Here is a 21,456-nt window from a genome sequence, read left to right as displayed (position 1 = left end):
TCCTGTTGTCTTCCAGAGCCCCCTCAGGCTTGCCCCCAGAGAAGAGGCCCCGTCATCCCCAGCCCATGGCACCTCCCAGCCACCGAAGGCACTAGTTGCACCAGGGCACTGGTCACTCCATGTGCATCGTGACTGCTAAGCGAGGCCCATGTGCCATGCACCCACGTGCTCAATAGTGTCCAACAGAGGTGGATTTCCCATAACCAGAACACGTCAGTTAACCAGTATGTTAGATCTGTGTTTAAAACTGTGCCAACCATCAAGCTTTCCTCAATAACCTCCCATGAATCTGGGCTCCCTGGGACAGCAGAGGCACCAAGAGACAGGGGAAAATGAGCAGCCGTGTCCTGGCTGTCAGGTCTGCCCTGCCAAGGATGAGCTGCTCAAATTTATGTTACAACATTCTTCAAAAGTGGGAAAAAGAAAAAAGCCATCTTGTAGTTACTGCCGCATTTCTTTTCTCTAAAAAGTAATTGTTTAATCTTTCTGTATATACTACATTAAAGCATAGTTATTCACATGGTTCACATTTTTACATATATAACGTGAAAGAACAAGACCTATCTGATTTCCACAAGCCCTACAGACATCATCAGCTTTCTGATTTTACTGTTTCTCCCCAAATGCCATCTATGTAGCCTACTGACAAGTCTGAGGAAGGACCGAATGCTTTTGTATGCCATTTATACCAGATGATGATTTCAGAAAATCTCCTTTTCGTTATAATTATCTAACATTATTCAATGTTTCATGATTATTTGATTGTAACTAGGATCATGTGGAAGGGCTATTTCTTATAAAATCCTATGTTCTAGGATATCTTTTAGCCTTAGATAAAGGATATATCAATTGAGTTCTAATATGAGAGAAATTATTGAATCTCAACCCAAGTATTTACATGCACCATGTTTCATGACAAGTGGGAAATAGCCTTTGCATACATCTGAAATCTCACCTAAAATTCCCTTCAATCTGTTCTATTAGGACACTGATCATATGCAGTAAGTATAAAACTTAGCAAAATTCCCTCTTGTCATAAGCTTTCCAATTATTGAAAATTAAGTAACTCCCTGTAGAGGAGAAATCATTAAATATATAGTAAATAATGAGGTTAATTAATTTAACCCCTTCTAATTAGGAAACTAATTAAATCAGAAAATTAAAACTGACACAAGACATTAAAATCAGGGAGTTCTGAACTTAGATCTAACAATCCTCTCTTCATTTCAACCAATTCCAAAAGAGGAATCTCTATTAGTTACAAAAATATAAATCAGGGGACCATTTTCAACCAATATGAAGTTTTCCACACTATAAATATTGTTTTTAGGGAGCTTAGCTTTTTTTCTACTTGTTACATATGAATCTTGTTCTTCTAATATTTTTAAAGAGTGAATTACAGTAAGTCCAAAAAACTGGGTGTAACCCCAAAATCTGGTAGTGACTGATCATGAATAAGTCACTTAGGTTCTCTGGACCCCAACTTTCTCATTCTCAACATGTCCTGTAAGAAGTGAGATGGGCTCACTGCATCTTGGAGATGGAAATAGATCTAAATAGGGGGAACAGATCAAGCAGCCAGAGCTGGGGAAGGCGCTAACATCTTTTCAGGGTGATACAGGAAAGAGTCAGGTCCTGGCCTAGTTTGTCATTGATTCATTGACCAGTTGTCTGAGATAAGATTAAGGCTGTATTTTGCCAAGAACCCCAACTGTCACACCTGTCAACATTACCTTTGGGCACCAATTTCTAGCCCCTGGGAAAGGTCTCAGAATGACAGACGGAGGATAAGGCTGTGGCTCCTGGTGCTGTGGGCAGTGGGGTTTCGGAGCTTGAGAATACCTCAGCAAGCAGCCGGCTACAAGTTTTTGAACTCCACCTCTTTCACTTTGTTCTTACCCCACATGCAATTGGCAAGGGGGTGCTGTGACCCAGGCCCTTCTGTGGGACCCACGCTGGGGAGGTGAGCGTCCATACATTCAAGCCAGCACCAAAAATCATTCTGACAGAGATCTTTGACATACCCTTGATCTCACCTACAGGAAGGTGAATAGCTCCAATTTGTGGGGAAAGCTCCCAAATTTCAGGCCTCTCTTGCTTCAATATACAGTTCCTATACCCGGGGCCTGTGAACAGACAGAAGGGAAGTGCAGCCCATCTGGCCAAGGCTGTATGGAGCGCCCTAGCAGCTAGCTAATGGGACACAATTTCTTCCCCCAAATATGAACGCTTAACTCATTCATTTTAATTACAATGAACAAATGTGTTCCAATTTCTTGGCATATCAATGCTGTTGGGTGCTTTACAACATGGTCAGTGCGACTCACAATGACAGTTCTATTTCCCACACTTCAAAGGGTATAAATGAAGCAATAACTGCCCCCATAGTGGGCCTGTCACAAAGTACTTAACTTTAAATAGTTAGTAAGCTGTTTTCTTTTCTCCAGTTACCACAGCTTTGGGAATTTTCTATACCTCAAATTTAAGAACCTGCTTTTGGAGGGACTCTAGGATCTACATGTACTGGACATAGCCTATTTATTTTATATTATTTCCCATTTTCTCCCTTATAGAAAATAATCACTTACTACCTAAAATGTGCAACTTCTTCTTTAGCAATGCCAGTATTCTGACCCCCAAAATTTTACCTTTTTTCCTACCCTATGAGAATGACTCCCTTCTTAGCCACTTGTCCAAGTTTTCCCCAGTTTTCCTGCACACAAGGACCTCATTTAAATCTCTGTTGCACTTATGATTAACTCCACTAGTGTTAGGCTTGTACAGATGGGTATTGTTTTATTATTTTATTTTGGTATCATTAATGTACAATTACTTGAACAACATTATGGTTACTAGACTCCCCCTATTAACAAGTCTCCCCCACATACTCCATTACAGTCACTGTCCATCAGCATAGTAATATGCTATAGAGTCATTACTTGTCTTCTCTGTATATACTGCCTTCCCCATGTCCCTCCCCCCGCCACCCCCCACCTACATTGTGTGTGCTAATTGTAATGTCCCGTTTTCCCTCTTATCCCTCCCTTCCCACCCATCCCCCCCAGTCCCTTTCCCTTTGGTAACTGTTAGTCCATTCTTGGGTTCTGTGAGTCTGCTGCTGTTTGTTCCTTCAGTTTTGCTTTGTTCTTATACTTCACAGATGAGTGAAATCATTTGGTACTTGTCTTTATCCACCTGGCTTATTTCACTGAGCATAATACCCTCTAGCTCCATCCATGTTGTTGCAAATGGTAGGATCTGTTTTCTTCTTATGGCTGAATAATATTCCATTGTGTGTATGTACCACATCTTCTTTATCCATTCATCTACTGATGGACACTTAGGTTGCTTCCATATCTTGGCTATTGTAAATAGTGCTGCGATAAACATAGGGGTGCATCTGTCTTTTTCAAACTGGGCTGCTGCATTCTTAGGGTAAATTCCTAGGAGTGAGATTCCTGGGTCAAATGGTATTTCTATTTTTAGTTTTTTGAGGAACCTCCATACTGCTTTCCACAATGGTTGAACTAGTTTACATTCCCACCAGCAGTGTAGGAGGGTTCCTCTTTCTCCACCAGCATTTGTTGTCTTTTGGATGGTGGCGATCCTTACTGGTGTGAGGTGATACCTCATTGTGGTTTTAATTTGCATTTCTCTGATGATTAGCGATGTGGGGCATCTTTTCATGTGAGAGTATTGGTTTTTTGAGGGCAGACATATTTTCAGTTGAAAGAAAAAAGAAGTCTTAATGTCTCCATCAGGTTTTCATGTTATTCTGTCACTCAAATTAGGACTGTCTGAGAAAGCTGTCCTTAAAGGGACTGCTTACAAATTATAGATGGGATGTGTGGGCAGTGAAGGAAGCTAGGTCCAAAGCAGTGAGAGGAAAGAAAGAAGAGCAGACCTTGAAGGATGTAGCTGTGTAGAATAGGCGGCTCTCCCAGCTCAGGGCCACCTGGCAAGGAGCCTGGGACTGAGCACCCTAATCCTGCTTGCCTCCCTCCCCTCTCAACTCTACTGGGACTCCCCACTTACCAAATCCTGCTCAGAGCACCAGGAAATTGGAAGGGCAAGGATGGGTGTAGCTTGGGCGTGGGAAGGAGGGGCAGGGCATTAGGTACCCAGCACGTCCACCCTGAATGAATATCTAATTGCTCTTTTAAAAGAACATGGTCAGTCCTTTCCATAGCAGCCAAAATCCCCCAGTTCAACAAATACCTATTGAGTAGCTACATGCAACCATGGATCTTTCTGAAATTATGTAGGAATTTTTTGTTTTTTTATATTACATTCTCTAATCTTAATTTGTAGAATTTTTTTGAAAACTAAAAATGGCAGAAATTGACAAGAGGCCATCTGTCCCACTTCCCTTTCCTGGATACATGGAAAGCTGCATTTCCCAGCCTCCCTTGCAGTTTACTTGGTCGCAAGACTAGGTTCTGGCCAGTGGAGTGGCTGGAGGGGAGGTATGCTGCTCTTCCTAGGCCTGTCCGCAGAACCTCCTGCATGGCTCCTTCTCCCCCTCTGTGTGGTCGGAAGCAAATGGCTCTCAGATAGCAAAGCCCTGAGTGCCCATCTGGAGGAAAGCTGTCCAAACAAGCCACTAAGTTGTTTGCAAGAAGCTTTCAATGTCTTAATCCAATGAAATTTTTTTGTTACATCATCTGAAACAAGGTTTCTCAAAGGCTGTACTATTGATGTTTCGCACAGGCTTACTCTCCCCTGTGGGGGCTGATCTGTGCATCAGGTTTAGCACCTCCAGGCTTCTATCACTGTTTCATAAGTACCCTCTCTCTGCTCTGGTCGTGACAATCAAAAATGTCTTCAGACATTGCCGAATGTTCCTTGGAGGGCAAAACTGCCCAGAGTTGAGAACCACTAATCTAAGTCCTCTTCACTAATGCTGTGTCCTCAGCAATGCTCACAGAGCTGCGGGATAGGTATGGGCTTGGCATCTGACCTTAGGAGTGTGGAACAGTGTAATACATTATACATGTATGTGGATTTTAGGACGACTGTTTCATGGCAGCACTGTTAAATTGGAAACAAATGGGCAACAATATAGGATTAAACACATTAAGGTACATTAAAGAACCTAGTAGTATGTATCCATTAAATGATGTAGATCTGTTATGTACTTAGAAGGACACATTCTTCTTTTTTTAAGCAGCAACAGAAGGGTATGTGGGGTATAATTTTTAAGAAAAAAAATTTTATGACAATGGAAGGATTTCGAGTGTTGCTTTTGGGGATAGAATTGGGGTAATTAATTTTTTCCCCCTACTTGTGTTTTCTAGTATTTCTACGTTAAATAATTAGATGACTGTGGTGGCAACTGTGTGCTGTGGGATGGCACTGAACTGCCCCTGTAAGAAACAACACCCTTCAGGTTCCTGGGTTCTGCCACAGAAAAACTCTGGACTGTTGGTACCTCTAACTTAAGTGTTCCCTTTCATGAAAAAGTTAAATGTTGTAGTCTATAAACCCAACTAAAAGGTGTACTGAACACTGGTAACATCTAACTTGAAGGGGTGTGTGACTTGTTGACCTGAACAGACGTGAGAACATGACCGAGACTGTTGCATACAACATGGAGATGTGCTTTTTGAAATGCCATTTGGAAATATTTGTCTAAATAACTGCCTCAAGCTCCCACGAGTAGGCACATCTACTTTTTCTAATTTCACACCTTTTATTTTTTCTTGCCTCAGGTTATCTAATTTTGCAAAGGAGATGAAAAATATATTACCCTGTTTATCAAATGAGTGCTAAACAGACTTTTTTCTTTCAAGGTTGATTATGAACAAAATGACCATATTTGGTATTTAGAAGTTTGCTGGGTTAAGTATAAAAATATTAACATTCAGTGTCCTATCTGGGAGAAGTACATGCGTCAAAGTTAATGAAATGCAAGGCTTGTTTAAGTAACTGATAGTTATTACCCTAAAGTGGGTCATCTTCTAAGGGCCACAAAAATCAGTAAGAAATACCTATTTGTGAATATAATACAGCAGCCTCAACATGTTTTTTCCTATAACTTTGCATATGGACATCTTACAGAAATGGACCTTCTGTGAAGATTTTAAACAGCAAATTTCTTAGCTACACAATCTGTCTTACTGACTCTAAGAAGTCACAGTAGGGTAAACTTGTTCTAAATGTTACAAGTTTTTTAACTTACAAAATAAAATACCCAACTGAGGTGTGTTTTAAGTCTTTTAATATAAAATTACATGCTTAGTTTGTGATTAACCATGGGGAAAAAAAAGGCTAACCAAGTCCTCTCACACAGGTCAATAAAAGGGCATGCTAATGCTGGTTTGGTATTTACAACTAATTCATTACACTGACATTTTCTTAACTTTAAATGGTCAATACCAAATATATTCTTGAGCGTTCAAAGGAAGGATGGTCAATTCTTACTCATTCAGCAAGCACTCAACATTTTTATTAATTGAAAAAGTTTATTAGCCTCAGAATAGGGCAGTTTCAGGCCGTCCGCAGGTACTGAAGGATGTCAGCACAAGAGGTGTGGCTTCCGGGCGCGCGGCCCTCGTCGCACGTGGACCAGGGGACACAGCCCGTTCACCCGGCCAAGGGGCCCGCGTCCCAGCGCAGCCCGCGACGGCCCGGCGCGCCCACCTGCCTCCAGGCGCGCTCTCCCGACCAGAGGCCAGACGAGGGGCTCAAAGCCGCCGCACAGGGAATCACTGACGCGCTGCCACGGAATTTCGGAAGGTTTCTTTTTCTGCACCTGTTTCACTAGCATTTACGTGAAAACGGCTCTCGGCAGGGATCCCGGCGGAGGACGCGGCTGTAAGTGCGGCCGGCGGGTTGTGGGAGAGGCCCGCCCCGTCGGCCGCAGGGCCTGAGGCGTTAGCTCGGGTCCCGTCGGGCGGCAGCCCGAGCCGCTCAGCGCCTGCGGGCCGGCGGACCGGCGGACCGGACGGAGGCCGGGACCCGCTCCCACGAACGTCGCCGCCGCCGCCGCCGCCGCCGCCAGCCAGCGATAGCCCCGCCCCTCGCCTCGCGCATGCGCCCCCGGAGAGGCCGCGCGTGCTGCCGGGAGGGGCCTCGCTGTTTTTCCCTTTCCTGGGGCCGGCCCACTCCGGCCCACGGGGGGGAGCGCGCTCCCGAGCGGCCCCGGAGTTCCCTGGGAAGGGAGCGGCGGCCGCGGGACTCCCCGTCCGCGGAGCGGGCTAGGAGGTCCCCGTGCCCTTGGGGCCGCGGGATGCGGCCGAGGCGCTGGGAGGCGCCGGCGGGCGGCCGGCTGCTCGGCGCTCCCCCTCGGCCGCGGGCGGGATGGTGCGTCCCGCAGGGCGCGCGCGGCTCCCGCGCTTCGGCCGCCCGGGCGGGTGGGGGAGCGGGTCCGACTCGCAGGACGCGGCCGGGCGGCGCGGTTGGGGAGCGGGCCCCGCGGGGCGGGGCGGGAGCCGCCGCGACCATGTCGGACCCGGCGCCCAAAGTTCCCGAGGAGATGTTCAGGGAGGTCAAGTACTACGCGGTGGGCGACATCGACCCGCAGGTACCGCTCCGCCCCCTCCCGCAGCTGCCTGGCCCGTCCCCGCTCCCGCCGCGGGCGCGCGCCCGGTCGCAGAACCTCCGGGCCCAGCGGCCGGGTCCCCGTGGGGCCTGCCGGCCGGGCTGGGCCGTCGGGCGCCGAGCGGGCCCGCAGCTGGAGCCAGAGGCGGGAGGGGAGCCGCGGGCGGGGAGCGGCAGGGGCAGGGTCTGCGGGACCCTGGGGAGAGTTCGGGGGGACCTGAGAAGGGGGTTCTGGGGGCGCTTCGGCAGGGGTCGGAGGGGGTGTCTGCAGGACCGCGGAAGGCGACGCGGTGGGGGCGTCTGCGAGACCGTCAGGAGGGATGGCAGGGGGCCCGGGGGGCTCTGCTGGGACCAGCCGCGGGGAGACCGTCCGGAGGTGAGCGTGGTGGGACCCGGGATGGGATGTGCAGAGGAGAGGAGGGGACGTGGGTAGGGGTCTCCTCCGGGGCCTGGCGCCGATTGTCACCGTCCCCGCCTGGTGAGGCGCCGGCGTCTTGTCACGTGGCCACGTGGCCGCGAGCCCGTCCCCTCCGCCCGCCTTGCATTCGGCTGCCTGGGGCGGATTCAGGCAGGGAGCATCCTCCTGCCGCAGGAGACGGTGGTCGGTGACGGGCGGGAAGGGATCCTTGGCCCGTAGGGCTCGCGCAGGGGCCCCGGTTGCCAGCCGCAGTGGGGGCAGGTGGCCGTCTTCGTGTGGCCAGCTCCTGAGCTCACGGTTTCCCTGATTCTCTCCGTCGACCACGAACAAATCCGTGTCCCTCGATTTCATAATTGGGTGAATTACACAGTCTTGTGGAAAATAACCTGGTAACACCATCACAGTAAACATTAAAGTTTTGTAGTGTGTGCTTACGCCAAAGGATACCATGGCTTTTCCTAAGTTTTTTCTAAGTAATACCTGTAACCGTCAGAGTGTCCTTCAGTGCTGGGAGAGTCTGAGCTGAACCTCCTCTTCAGGTCGACCCTTCACAGGCCCCTCCTTGGAGTTCAGCTGTGCAGTCGTATGGCCCAGGTGTATCCTTATCGGTGGGTGCTACCTGGAGGAGAGGGGTGTGCAGGCCCGTGCCAGAACCCAGCCTCCAAGAGTGAGACAGTGCTGTCCGCCAGCCCAGCTGGTGTGGAAGGAGGCGTGGAAGGCTGACCTTGGCCTTGGCCTTGGCCTTGGAGAGGCGTGTACGGATGTGCCTTAGTAGCTAAACTCCCTTGGTGACCTCCAGGGTGGATCCTCTTTCTGCTGTAACTGGCGAGGAGACTTGACTTTACATTTAAAGATGCGTTTAAAGGTGTTGAAGCCAGAGTGATCAGAAGGAGAGGCTGGAGCAGGCACAGCTTTTTCCAGTGGATAAGCCCTCTTTTTTACACGCCCGTCTCGGCGCTCTCCTGCCTGCCCTCCCTATTTCATTTTAGGACTTTGGCTCTTACAAGGACGTGAACCAAATGTTACTTAAAACCTGAAACACGCTGAACTGGAAATATATTTGTTCAACTGTGAATCAAATCTGAGAGCTTAAAAATGTGCTGGGCAAAGCACTTTGATCTGAAACAGTATATTTTCTAAAATGTTTAATGCCAGAACATGAAATTCTCTGACTCTTATAAACCTGGGTTCAGAAATTTCATGTGCTGAGCATCTAGTACATATCAGGCACTGGGCTGGAGAGCGAGTGTGATGTAAAGATGATCAGGACCTGATACCTGTCTTTGAGGCCTTGTTGGGGGGCAGGGAACACCCTGTAGGGTGGTAGGTGCTCGAAGAACGGATTTCTCCGCTTGGGAGCCTAGGAAAAGGCACCTTTGTGCTTCTTCAAAGTAGGCGTCATTGCAGTTGGGTGTTAGAGTAAGCAGAAGAGGTGGAAGATGGCTTCCTTCAGGCGAGTGTGTGCTGAGGACTGCCCGCATTCATATACTGGGGGTATATCAGGACCACCAGCATACCTGGAGTGACGTGAGCAAAGTCTCCTAAGGTAGAGATGCCGAAGTGTAGAGACTGAAAAGCGGCGAGTGCTGTTGGCGTCCTCCGTAGAGTGTGGAAGAAGAGGCAGTAGTGGGGAGTGAGTGCGGCTGGGCCGTGTCAAGACATTTGTCACTAAAAGGAAGCAGAGACAGGGCTGGGCCTGGGTCCGTGTGTACATGCGCATGTGCATGTAGACAAGAGGATGGGAGGCCTCATTCATAGGCAGAAGAGGAGAGACTGACATCTCAACTCCTAAGAAAGGCAGTAGGATCAGAACCCAGACTGGAGGGTAGATAGATGCAAGGAGGGTGCCTTTTCCTGAGGGATGGAATGGCTGTGGAAGCTAAAGATGCCTAGAGGTCAAGGAACAAAACAGTTGAGGTGGCTTGTTGGCTAATGACCATTGCCTTTTCATTTATTAAATAAAATGTTAGCACTGGCTCCAGATCTGTGTGGATGGTAAGTAAAATAAAAAGCTCATCTAACTTGGGGGTGACTAGCTTGTGGCACTGCCTCACCTCCATACTGCTCTTGCTGCCACCTGTCCCTGACGTCTCTGGCAGGTGGGCAAGTAGCCTCTGGTTTACTTCCCACTGTGTCTAGGATTCTCCTTCCTTCTCTCTCAGAGCCATGGCTACATTTCATTAAGATGCGGGTGGTTCTCTGTCAGGTGGGACCCAAGGCTTTTCCCCCATAGCCTGGATGTCTTTTCCTGCCCTCCTCATGGCGCCCAGAGAATGTCCCCTTACCAAAACACTGTTTTGCTTTCCGTCCCTTGTTACCCATCCCTCGGCGTGGGACTATTGTCCCCCGTTGCCTCTTTTCCCCTGTCCTTACACCCCTTCCTGCACTGTCTTGCTGATGCTCTCCCACCTTTCTTCCTGTCCTTGAAGGCGTTCCTTAGCTCACTTACCTGCCTCTTTCACCTGATTGTAGCAGATGTTTCTTAACAGGCTCCTGGCTCCACTCCAGTAGCCCACCCAGTCTGCTCTGCTTACCCTGACAGCAGTCTTCCTGTAAAATCCGATCATGCCGGGCCCTGCCTAAACCCAGTGGTGTTTCTCCAGAGGACACTTCCGAATTTTATTTCAGAATAAAGTACAGATGTTTTGCATGGCGCGTAGGGCAGGCCATCTATGGGCTGATCTTTATTCACCTGGCCAGTGTGTTGCCACAGTGCATGTTTTTGCTTGGCTAACCTGCCTTTATAGTCATAAAGATTCTGCTCACATAGCTTCTCTTCCTGAAACTGTACCGTTTGCAGTGAAACTGCCCATCCCCAAGCCTTCAGTTTTGAGACCCAGAAGCATTGTGTGCTAGGCCAGTCTCAGCACTCATGGTGCTGCGTTCTAGTTGTCCGTCAGTCCTGTATTCAGGACAGAGGCAGGACCTAGAATTTGTCTCACAGTAGCCTCCATATCTCCATATGGTCAGTGAACTGAGATTTGCTGCTTTTAATTGTCCCCAAATTCTTTCATTGTAGATGACTTGGGGTAAGAGTTATTAATCCTGTGTGGAGAACATGGTGTGTTTTCATTAGAATTTCAATTGTTTGCATTAATTTATATAAAGAATGAAATGTATTTCTCATATTAATTTGTGTGTGTGTGTTTTTTAAAGGTTATTCAGCTTCTAAAAGCTGGGAAAGCTAAGGAAGTGTCCTACAATGCACTAGCCTCCCACATAATTTCAGAAGATGGGGACAATCCAGAGGTTGGAGAGGCTCGGGAAGTCTTCGATTTGCCTGTCGTAAAGGTCAGTAGTAAATCTCATTAATTTTAGACATTTCATCTGTCTTAGAAGCAATGCACTGTAGTCCTAATGTAACTTATCCGAGCGCTTGCTGCAGGACAGCCTTGTGGGGGTGATCCGCGTGACACCTGTTGGCATCTCTGTAGCCTGCCTCAGCTAATGGCCCTGTGAGTTAAATCACGCTGTAGTAAGGGTTCTATAAGGGATGAGTGGCTCCAGATGGACACTGCCTGCTGTGGGGCGGCCTCGTTTTATCACTGCCCCAAAGCGCTCTGAACCAAGGCAGTGCATTGTAGCAAGGGCTGTGTTGCCGTGAAGCAGAGGGCATTGGAGAACTGCAGGAGAGAGTGGATTTGCTTGCAGAAGTGGCCTGAATCCTGTCAAGAGAACTCCTGGGGCAGGGTTACTCTCCATCCCTGTTGTGGCATTTGGCCCTCATGGCCAGCTGGCCAAGTTGACGGAAGCCCTGTCCCCCATCTGCTATGCTGTTTGCTCTCCAACCAGGGTCACAGTGACCGCTTGTCATCCTGTCCACCTGTGGCCACTTGTACCACTGTCCAGTTTGAGCTTATTTTAGCTTTTTTAGTAGTTTATTCTGGAAAGTGGGGGCCCCAGCTGGTAGGTGATTGTTCAGACGTTAGTCCACGTACTGTGCTGCTCTTGCTGCCAGTAGATGAGTTGACTGCTGTTAATTTTAATTTTGTAATTTTAATCCTTCAATTTTTTTCTAATCTTCTCTATTACATATTTGTTTTAAAATAGACTTATTCCACAACCATTTTTCCCCTCTTCATGCTATTAAATGCTTTGTCTTAAAAAAAACTCAATATAAAAGTTACTGTGGTTTAATAACAAGAGGTCATTAAAATTAGGAAACTGGGTTAGGAAAGTTTGCCATTAACTCAGGCGGGCAGGCAGAGAAGCCAGCTGGCTGCTGGGAAGTCTGAACTTCATCAGGATCCAGGGCCTGAAACCCTGCCTGGCAGGCTTAGAAACCTGATTTTTGAAAATGCACCTGAAAGCAGATCTGTCTCATGAGAAGGTTCTCATAAGCCAAATCTCAAGAGATGGCTGTGCAAGTTAGAATGGCTATTAATTTGCAGCCATGAAATCCAGTGGTCACGTTCTGCACTGAAGCGCTGGTTTCCGCCTGGCCAGCTTGGGCTCAGTCTGCATGCACACTTGTGAAGATGGAACTCAGCAGGTCGCCTGGCCACCTGGCCAGGGCACCGCCACTCTGTAAGAGAGAGACACACTGCCCTAGGCACTTGGCTTGGCATCCCCTCCCATGGGTCCTGTTTTGTCTCTGGTTTGCTTCCATTCTTCTGTGGCTTCAGGGGCTTTATCTCCTTTCCCCTTTCTTCACAAAGTGACTTCACATATATTGTGTATATTTTATACTGAACCTTAAAAGGGCAATCTTACTAACAAATTTTGGGGGCATAGGGCATTGTTGCCAGATCACTTACAGCAGTGGTTCTTGAATCTGGTGACCCCAGATCCTGCTTTGTAACAAATGCTTTATAGCACCTCCTTTATTATCCTGAAATGAAATTCACTCGGAAGATGAAGTGCATATATACACATACACATACATTTATATGTAAACTGCCCAAATTGAAATGGAGGCCAAAAAGGAAAGTAAATAATGTGCATCTCAGTATGTAAATACTTGGGCACACCTGAGCCAGAGGACAGGATGAAGTCAGAGGCTCTGGAACGTGGCGCGTGTGATGGTGCGAAGCGGGGGTCCCACTGGAGGTGCAGCTGTGAGGGCGCATTTCAGAATGTGATCATCCTTGCTCAGATTCACATCTAAGTAACAGTCTCTTCACTTTACACAGAAGTGGTATCCGGGAAACATCAGGACTGGCTTCCCGTCCTGCTTTTCCCCCTTTGCTGAAGTATTTCACAGTGAAACCCAGCATGCTAACGTTCTGTCGTGCTCAGCATTCCAGCCTGCTTGTAGCGTGTGGCTGCACTGGTGCTGTGCAGGGATGCCGTGTACATTCCAGGACAATAGACTCTTTCAGAGCTGGCCCGGCGGTCTGTGTTCCTGTCATGCTCCTGCTGGTGGACCCTGAAGTTCTCCGTCTGCCGCCTGCTGGGGAGGCCGAGCCCTGCTTCCCTAAGTGCCTGTTCCTTGGCCGTCACCTTACTATGAAATTTGAGAAATGTGTTTTTAAAATGAGGCATCTTTATGAACAGTGACAGTTTATCCAGCATTTACATATTTGAGTTTTATAGGTGGTTAAAATTTGCTTTTTAGGCACCAAAACTTTTCATCTACGTTTTTTAATGGAAATATTTTCCTCAGCGGCCTTGGGACATCATTGGAAATGTTTATTATGCTGACTATTTTTACATATTGTTACTTGCCTTTGAGATAAATAGCTCCTTATTACTATGCTTTTTCTAGTCTCCATTTCTGCTTTATTATTATTAACATATCATGCAGCTTAACTTTGCATTTTTTGTCTAGACTTCACTGAAAGAGGATCTGTGGGTGATTCTGCTGTGCGCCGCCTTGCTGGTAGCTAGCCCCGCAGTCTCCCAAGGGGACCCATACTTAGCTCTCCCCCACGCACCGGAGGGATGACTTCTCAGTGTGTGTGCTGCATGGATAGTCTTAGGGGCAGTTTTCCAGCGTGCCGGCTTCTCCAGGGTCCCTCCTGAAGCAGCCTGAGGACACTCCTCTGGTCCGGTCGGCCACCCCGTGCAGAGAGAGGGCCCCCCTTTGCCAGCCAGGTCACGTCAGTACATTGCCCGAGGCTCTGAAAATCCTCCTCAGCACGAAGGGCTAACTGCAAATACTGGTTTCAGAAAAGCTGCCCCCGCGCCTAGTGTGCAGCCAAGAACTGGTGCTGTGGTGGTGACCGCGCTTGGCCCGCTAGCAGTGTTCTGAGTGCAGAGGGCTCACAGCCAGTATTGGTTACTGATGCTGGCCAGTTAGTTCCCTTAAATTTAACTGGGATTTTCCTGGACTATCAAAAAATGTGAAGATACCTTAGAGAAAGTGCATGGTGGAAGCATTAAGTGCTTTCTGTGAGCTCGGTGCACTTTATCCAGTGAGTGAGTTAGAACATTTGGTAAAATGACCAAATTCATCATGAAATGATTATCCCAAATAGATAAAATATCTTTATTTTATAATATGTTTGCAGATGATTCACTTTTGTATACTTATGCTGAAAATTTGTTGATGTCACCTGAAAAATGATGAGGATGAAAAACCGTTTTCTAAATTTCTCTTAAGGTGTATGTGACACGGATGGCCTGAAGGTCATTACCGTGGAATATCCCCTGTGTGAGAGCAAAGACTACATTTCTTTGTTAGGTTCCTAGAGCCTTGCTCCATCTCTGGTACAAAATAGATTCTGATGTGCAGAATAAATATCTGATGAATGAATTGATGAGTAGCGAGTGTTACGTATGATTTAGTTGGCTGAACTTTCTGCCTGTCAGCTAAATGGAGCATTAGTATATTTTTACATAGGAGTTTTGTGAAGTGGAGCTATCAGGATGATTAATGTGATTTTAGAAATTAAATACAGAAATATAAGGTAATTTTTCAAAAATAAAAAATTACCCAAACAGTAGTAATTCATCTAAGGTTTTATTATTAGTCTGTTTTGGAATTCATAAAAAGATTACTAGACAGAAATACTATTTTGTGGTTTATAAACATTGTGTCTGTCTGGCTGGATGGGAGGGGGTAGGGAGGGCAGTCAGACCCCTGTCCTTCCAGCTGTGAGACAGTTTCTAGCCAGCCCGGGGTCTGAAACAGTAGTGAGGGTGTAAACCTAGAATTTAAATTTCTATACATAAAAATTTTTTAAAGATCTGGTAGTGTTTCATTCTATAACTGGGCTTTTCACCTTGGGCATTAAAAACTAACCTTTGACTCTGGTGTTTCTCCACTTTGAATACTCATAACTCATCCAGCAGTCTGGATGCTTCGTCTCAGTCACAATAGGGCCTTTCGTTTCTAGGAGCAGCCCTAGTACAATAAGGTCATTTTGAGTATAAATTGAAAATACTTTCTGATTTGAGTCAATATTTTCTCTTTCAGCCGTCTTGGGTGATTTTGTCCGTTCAGTGTGGAGCTCTCCTGCCGTATCCTTTTTGGGGAAAGGCCGGGGGGAAGGGTAATTCTGTGTTGAAGACTGAAATGGTCAGTACTGAGTGAAAAGTGGATCCGTTAGCTGGAGCAGGTCGTGTTGTGTGCCCTGCCTGTCTCTGCTGTCTCCCAGCCTCTATCCAGTTACATGTACCTGATCGTTACCAGGGAGAGGGGCCGCCTCTGCCTGCGGCTCTGGGTGGCTGGGGCAGCCTGCTTCTCCCCACCTCAGTTTTCTTACCTCTGAAACAGATTGTTTGTGTAGTGTCTAGTTAGATGGAATACTTAAAAAATTCTGAATTTCTAAAGTCCAAATCATACATTATTTGAAGAATAGATTGGGAAAGAGCGCCTCAGGATATCGTTAGTTTTAGGATGTGCATTGTTACTCTTTTTAATCATGTTGGGTGGAAGGTTTCTTGACTTGGGACTTCTGACGTGCTCTGGGCTGCGTGCTGAAACTAGAAGGCTCGACCAGGCCCCGTTTCTGCCCTCAAGGAGCCTCCTCGCTGGGTCACTGTTTCTTGAGAGGGACTCGGGCTGCAGTCTGCGTGTGGGCCACTGTTTAGTGCTCTAATGGATGAGCTTCACTGGAGGGCCCTCCAAGCATAGCCTGGTTTTGGAAATTGACTTCTTTAAAGGGTACTTGACATACCATACCATTAAGAAACTAAAGTTTAAGACCTGGGCAAGAGACGATGTCATTGACCCTATTTTGTTTTGCAGCTACGCCAGGCACTTCCTGCAAACACATTTATTGCTTCCTGAATCCACGTAGGTGGAGGAGTTTTACATTAAATATTTATGGGGACCTCAAATAAACAGAAAACATCCCTTTATAAGTGGTTCTTGGAGGATGTGCAGAACTTTAGCTCCAAAAATTCTAAGATGTCTCATCCACGATCAGTTTCTGCTCTGTTTTGCTTTGTTTTTTGTTTTTTGGGGGACTTTGTTTTGATTGTCTTCTTTGTAAGCGCAGCACAGATTGGGGTAGGAGGGATGTTTTTGGAGATTAGAGCTCGGTTCTTCCTGACCTGGATCATTTGCTCTCCACACAGGAATCCCGAAAGAGGTAGTCCTCTTCTTTGAGCTCTTGCCTATCCCAGAGAAGCTTAACAGAACAGAGACTGTTGGACAACACACTCAACATTTGCCTTTGTTCATGTTCCCTCAAACCTCTAGAAATAGGGAGTCCCTAAGCTAAGATAGGAGGATGGAAACATCCTGGATGATAGGGCTGCGGGCATGGTGTTGGGGTCTGTAGAGCTTCCTGCCGTCAGGCAGGCTCCTGGCTCCATGAGGTTTCTCAGGAGCCCAGTGCAGGGGACTTCCCTCGGCAGTAGAATTTTCAGTCTGACCTGTTATACCTAATTCGCTTGTCTCAATAGGCATGCGTTGCCTGTAGGGAAAGAAGTCATTCTTTAGCCCATTTGAATTTGAGGCACTGCAAATTCTTCAAAACAGTCATGGTGTTTGCCGTAAATAGACAGAAAAGTGCAGCCACCTGGGGTCATGTATGCTTAGGATGGCCATGTGCCTGGCGTCTGGCACGCAGTAAGCCCTCAGTAAAGATTTTGAATGAATTTAAAAATTAGAGCTTTAGAACTGGGAAAGATCGATCTGGGAATTACACATTCTAATTCCTGTTTTATCAAAGAAGACTGAAGCTCAGAGCTGTCTTGCCCAAATTCATGAAGTTATTGGTGGTAATAAAACCATAACACAGTTATTTTATGAAAGATTTTCTCTACTTCATAATAAGTAATCACATTGTTTATTCTAAAACTAACTTAAGACTTTTAATTTGCTTTTAGAATACTTGCTATGCTGTATGTATATATATGTGTATACATTGTGTGTGTGTGTGTGTGTGTGTGTGTGTAGTTAGCTGGCTGCCAGAGGTCCGATGTTTCCCCCTGGGAATATATGCCCATTTAACTGATGATGCAAGTGGAGAGATTGGATTAGAAAACTCTTTACAGAAGACCTCTGGCTCTTTGCACGCTCTCAGCTTCTCTTTGTTCCAGTCTGCCCTGCACTGTTCTCAGTTAACTTAAGTCGGTCTCTTTCCTAGGTTGGTTGAGGGGGTGGGGGAGGTGGGTCGTATCCAGATGGGAAAATAGGATTTATCTGTAGTGAAATACAGGCTGTGCTAATCTCAATGCATTGGAATCTTAATAACTGTAACACAGCGTAAACGGTTTTTCTCCAGAGTCATGTCAAATTTTTTTTGGAATCACTGCCTGCCTCTCCCAGGTAAGCATGGTTACAATGAGTCTTAAGTTGTTATTTACACTTAACATTCTGAGTTTTTACATGATTGGATTTATGGCCTATTTGTAAACCAGTTTTAGAGAAGCTATTTATTAGACTGCACATTCATTATGACCTTATGACACATGATTAAATATTCATGCTTAGCTTTAATATTTAAAGTTTTAATGGATGAAAATCATCTTTCTATTCTTAGGAATTGCACATTTAAAATTTCAATATGAAAAAATAGAGTGAAGTTATATAAGATAACAAGGAAAATTCAGTCAGAAATAAAGGCAAAGAATTTTCTTAATAAATAAAGTCCCAGTGTAGATCAATAAGGAAAAAATAAGACGTCAGTAGATGAGGCAGAAAATGAATTTACAACTTTGTGTAAAGAGGAATTACAAATAATGAGTATAATAAAATACCAGATACACTTTACAATCTGGGTGAACACTTCAATAGCACTGGGGTAACCTCTGCTTGTCGAGTTTGTGGCAGCTCATTGAGTGTTGGGGTCACACGCTGCCTCTTCTCACCGTGGGCAGCATGCAAGCATGCACGTCAGCATGGCCATGTGCTGGGCAGACTGGGAAATGTCGGGCCTTTTTCCGCAGGTCTCTGACCTCTAGAGTATTACCCCAAATTGATAGGAATAAGGACAGAGTGATGCATAAAGGTGTTCAGCACAGCTTAACATAAAATTTGAAATAATCAAATCATCCACTCTTTGGAAATGGATCAGAAACCTATTCTGTACATACTCAAGAGTCTAGCTACATGAGTTATTTTTTATGAAAATACGTAGAGACTGGGGAATGTTTTAAGTTGGAAAAAAACCAGAATGAACTGCAACATAGGTATGTAAAGTATTACAACAACCAAATAAAATACATAAGAAATATCTGGAAGGAGGGACCAGAATACTAGCAGTAGTTAATTCTGGGCAGTGAGAGAAGCGAATATTCAGTGGTTTTATTGTAACCTGTCCTCTCAAGCCCCAGCTAAAAACTACAAAAAGGGTGGTATTGTGAAAGCTCATTTTAAGCTATGTAGAATAATTTGTTAAGACTAGAGGTCACTGGACAGGCAGAGTGCAGCTTTGAGGGCCCCTGTGGTGCTTGAGCTCGCGGGTCTAGCCCCGTTCTGTAATTCTGGGCTCCTACCGTGCTGTTTTTGAGAAGCTGTTCAGTGCCTGGACCAGCATGTCAGGTGCTAGGTGAGATGAAAAGGAATTTGGTTATGCCCTTGCTTTCTTAAGCCCTTGTCATAGAGGATTATGGGACCAGACAATATTTTGTGCAACAATATTAGCAGACTCAGCTTTTCATGCCAACAGTACCACCAGTCTCCAGTCTGAATTTGATCCCTTCTCTCTAAGTTTAATTATGGTTATTGTGTTCCTGTTTGTATCTCTTGTAAACTCTGGAAGTTCTGTAAAATTATAAAATCCTGTCTTTTTCAAGCTTTGCTACATCAGTTTGATACAGATCTTTGAAAAAGTTGGCTTTTTTTCTTCTTAAGAACAGGAATGTTGTTGGTATTTGTATTTTTCAGTGTTTTTCCTATCTGTGCTATGAATGTGTATTTACATGATGATCTTGAAAGTTGACTAAAATGAGAACCTTTCAATGGTGGGAACTATGGTTACATGTAATTTTTATGGTCTTCCTTATACTTTTCTGTATGTTCCAAATTTACAATAAATATCAGAAAGGTTTTTTAAATGAAAGCATTTTATTACTATTCTTTATGCATAAACAGTGTACTTTGGCAAAACTGTGAATTTTGCATTTAATTATATTTGTATTGATTGGATTTCTGGGTTTGGAAATTCAGAAGCCACACCCAGAGGGTTCAAACTGAAGGAGAAAGGGAGAGAGGAGGAAGGCTGGGGGCAGAGGGTGGTGAGGGCATGCTCAGGGGCAGGGTCGCCGTGACATGGTGTTTAGCAGACCTTATGTGGGGAAATAAAATCAAAAGTATGTGAGTATAAGATGATTGCAGGGTTTTAAATTAGGTGATTAGATGTTATAAAATAGTAAATAAAAGTTCACTAGAGAGCACTTTAAAAGAAAAGCTAATATTTGCATTTAACAAAGAGGATATGTAGTAGATTATTGTATAATACATATAATTTATAAGATTATAGTAAATGTATCACATACTGTATGATGTGCTGAATCAGGTGGCCCAGGTGTCAGTGTTGAGTCCAGAACAGAAGGTGTCAGTGGGGACCGCACGGTGGGGAAGCCTTGATGGGGCAGGTGGGCTTCGGTGGGTCTGGATGAGTGGGCGGGTGGAGTGAATGTGAGGCACGGACAGGGCATTCCAGACAGAGCCAGGTGGGAGGGGCCTTGGGAAGGCCCCAGGTGGGCATGAGGAGGTGATAAGGAGCAGAGTGATGCCTCTGGGTGTGGAGGAGAGAAGGTGCCGTGACGGCACCTGAGCTGAGCCTTGTGACGAGCCTGCAGCAGCTTCACTTCTTTATTTCTTGCATATTTAATTTTGGATTGCGAATGTTTGCATTAGAACATTTAAAAAACCCACACTAAAAAGGAAGCAAAATTGAAATCACTTGGCGATTCTTTAGGTAGAAGTGGCCTGGGAGCTGCAAGCATGACATGTGGGCAGGGGTTTGGGTAGGGGGCACATGCCGTCTTTCAGATGTGAAGTGACGGTTGGTCTGGGGTGGGCGCCCGTAAATAGATGGGCAGCCTGGACCCCAGGAAACGGGAGTCAATGGCCTTGGTGACCTGGGAGTTCAGGGAGCAGCGCTGAGTGCCAGGTCCCGTGCTAGTGCTGTCATGGAGGGTCATTGGTCACTGGCGAGTCCCTCCTTCCCAGTCAGGAACGTGGGTGATGCGGCAGCACCACAGCTAGAGGTGGGGAACAGGAGCCTGGTTTCCCAGGGAAGGCGGTGAAGCTGGTGTGAAACATGCTGCATTTGGCGTGTTGGTCAGCTCTCCAGATGTAGGGCCTTGGCGATCAGAAGGGCTGAGAATGACCAGCTCCTTGCAGAGGAGAGTAGATGAGCAGATAACCAGGGCAGCAGCCTTGGGTAACGTGCACACTATGGTGATGTGGGAAGAAAAGAAACTTAAATACAGATAATACGGGAGGAGCAGGGTATTATTTTTAGAAACCAAGAATGAAGTCAGACTTAATCAATTTTCTTTTCATTGCTGGGAAATAGCAATGCCCCAGCTGAATGTTCCAGGCAGTAATTTGTAGCAGGTAGGCGTGCATAGCTTCGGGTGTTCCCTCCATCCTGCCTATGACCCAGGAGTAGAAGGAGAGTGGGATGGTGGACAGTGACGCAGGATGGCTGGTTGGCTCAGTGGCCATCAGACATGCTCAGGAGTCTTGCAGAGCTCAGGTTCCTGGCTAAAACACACGAGTGTAGTCAGCAGAGACGGGGCAGGGGGAGAGGGTGGTGGCAGACATAGGAATCTCGATGCTCACAGTGGGTGTCACTCGGTGTGTGGTCTGTGAGTGGCCCAGCGGTGGAGTTTTATCCAGGTGTGAAACTCATTGTGGGGAGTGGCTGACCCTGTCTTGGAGAGAAGGGTGAATAGCAAGACCTTGACAGTATTTTTTGTCCTTTTAGCAAATTTGTTAAGTAACCAAAGCCAGGATCCAGAGTCACTGTGATCTTATGGACCCCTTCCCACAGTTGTCAGTCACCCCTTAGGGTGATGAATTGGGGTCCCCAGTGTATAATGGGCAAAATAATAAAAAGACCTGCTTCTAAGTTCCAAAAGATCGTTCAAATAAGGGTGGAGAAGGCTTTACTCCATAGTAGCTCATAGGAAGAGAAGTGCACTGG

At 46.3% G+C, this 21,456-nt stretch overlaps 1 protein-coding gene across 3 annotated transcripts in view; it reads left to right on the top strand.

Moving 5' to 3' along the window:
• The first annotated feature begins 7,157 nt into the window (after positions 1-7,157).
• The window catches only part of PAXIP1 (PAX interacting protein 1), a 53,390-nt gene continuing 39,091 nt past the window's right edge, over positions 7,158-21,456 (top strand). For 2 of the 3 annotated variants that reach the window (XM_057504934.1, XM_057504933.1), the window contains exons 1-4: positions 7,169-7,525; positions 11,117-11,251; positions 15,321-15,364; positions 17,561-17,624. In XM_057504934.1, the coding sequence (XP_057360917.1) occupies positions 7,232-7,525; positions 11,117-11,251; positions 15,321-15,364; positions 17,561-17,624 (537 nt within the window). In that variant the 5' untranslated portion in view covers positions 7,169-7,231. Of the gene's footprint in view, positions 7,526-11,116; positions 11,252-15,320; positions 15,365-17,560; positions 17,625-21,456 lie in introns of all 3 variants that reach the window. The other variant, XR_008998586.1, reaches the window with a different exon arrangement.

The sequence above is a fragment of the Manis pentadactyla genome, chromosome 7 (assembly GCF_030020395.1).
Source record: "Manis pentadactyla isolate mManPen7 chromosome 7, mManPen7.hap1, whole genome shotgun sequence".
Taxonomy (NCBI): Eukaryota; Metazoa; Chordata; class Mammalia; order Pholidota; family Manidae; genus Manis; species Manis pentadactyla.
This window is presented reverse-complemented; position numbering and strand designations above follow the sequence as displayed.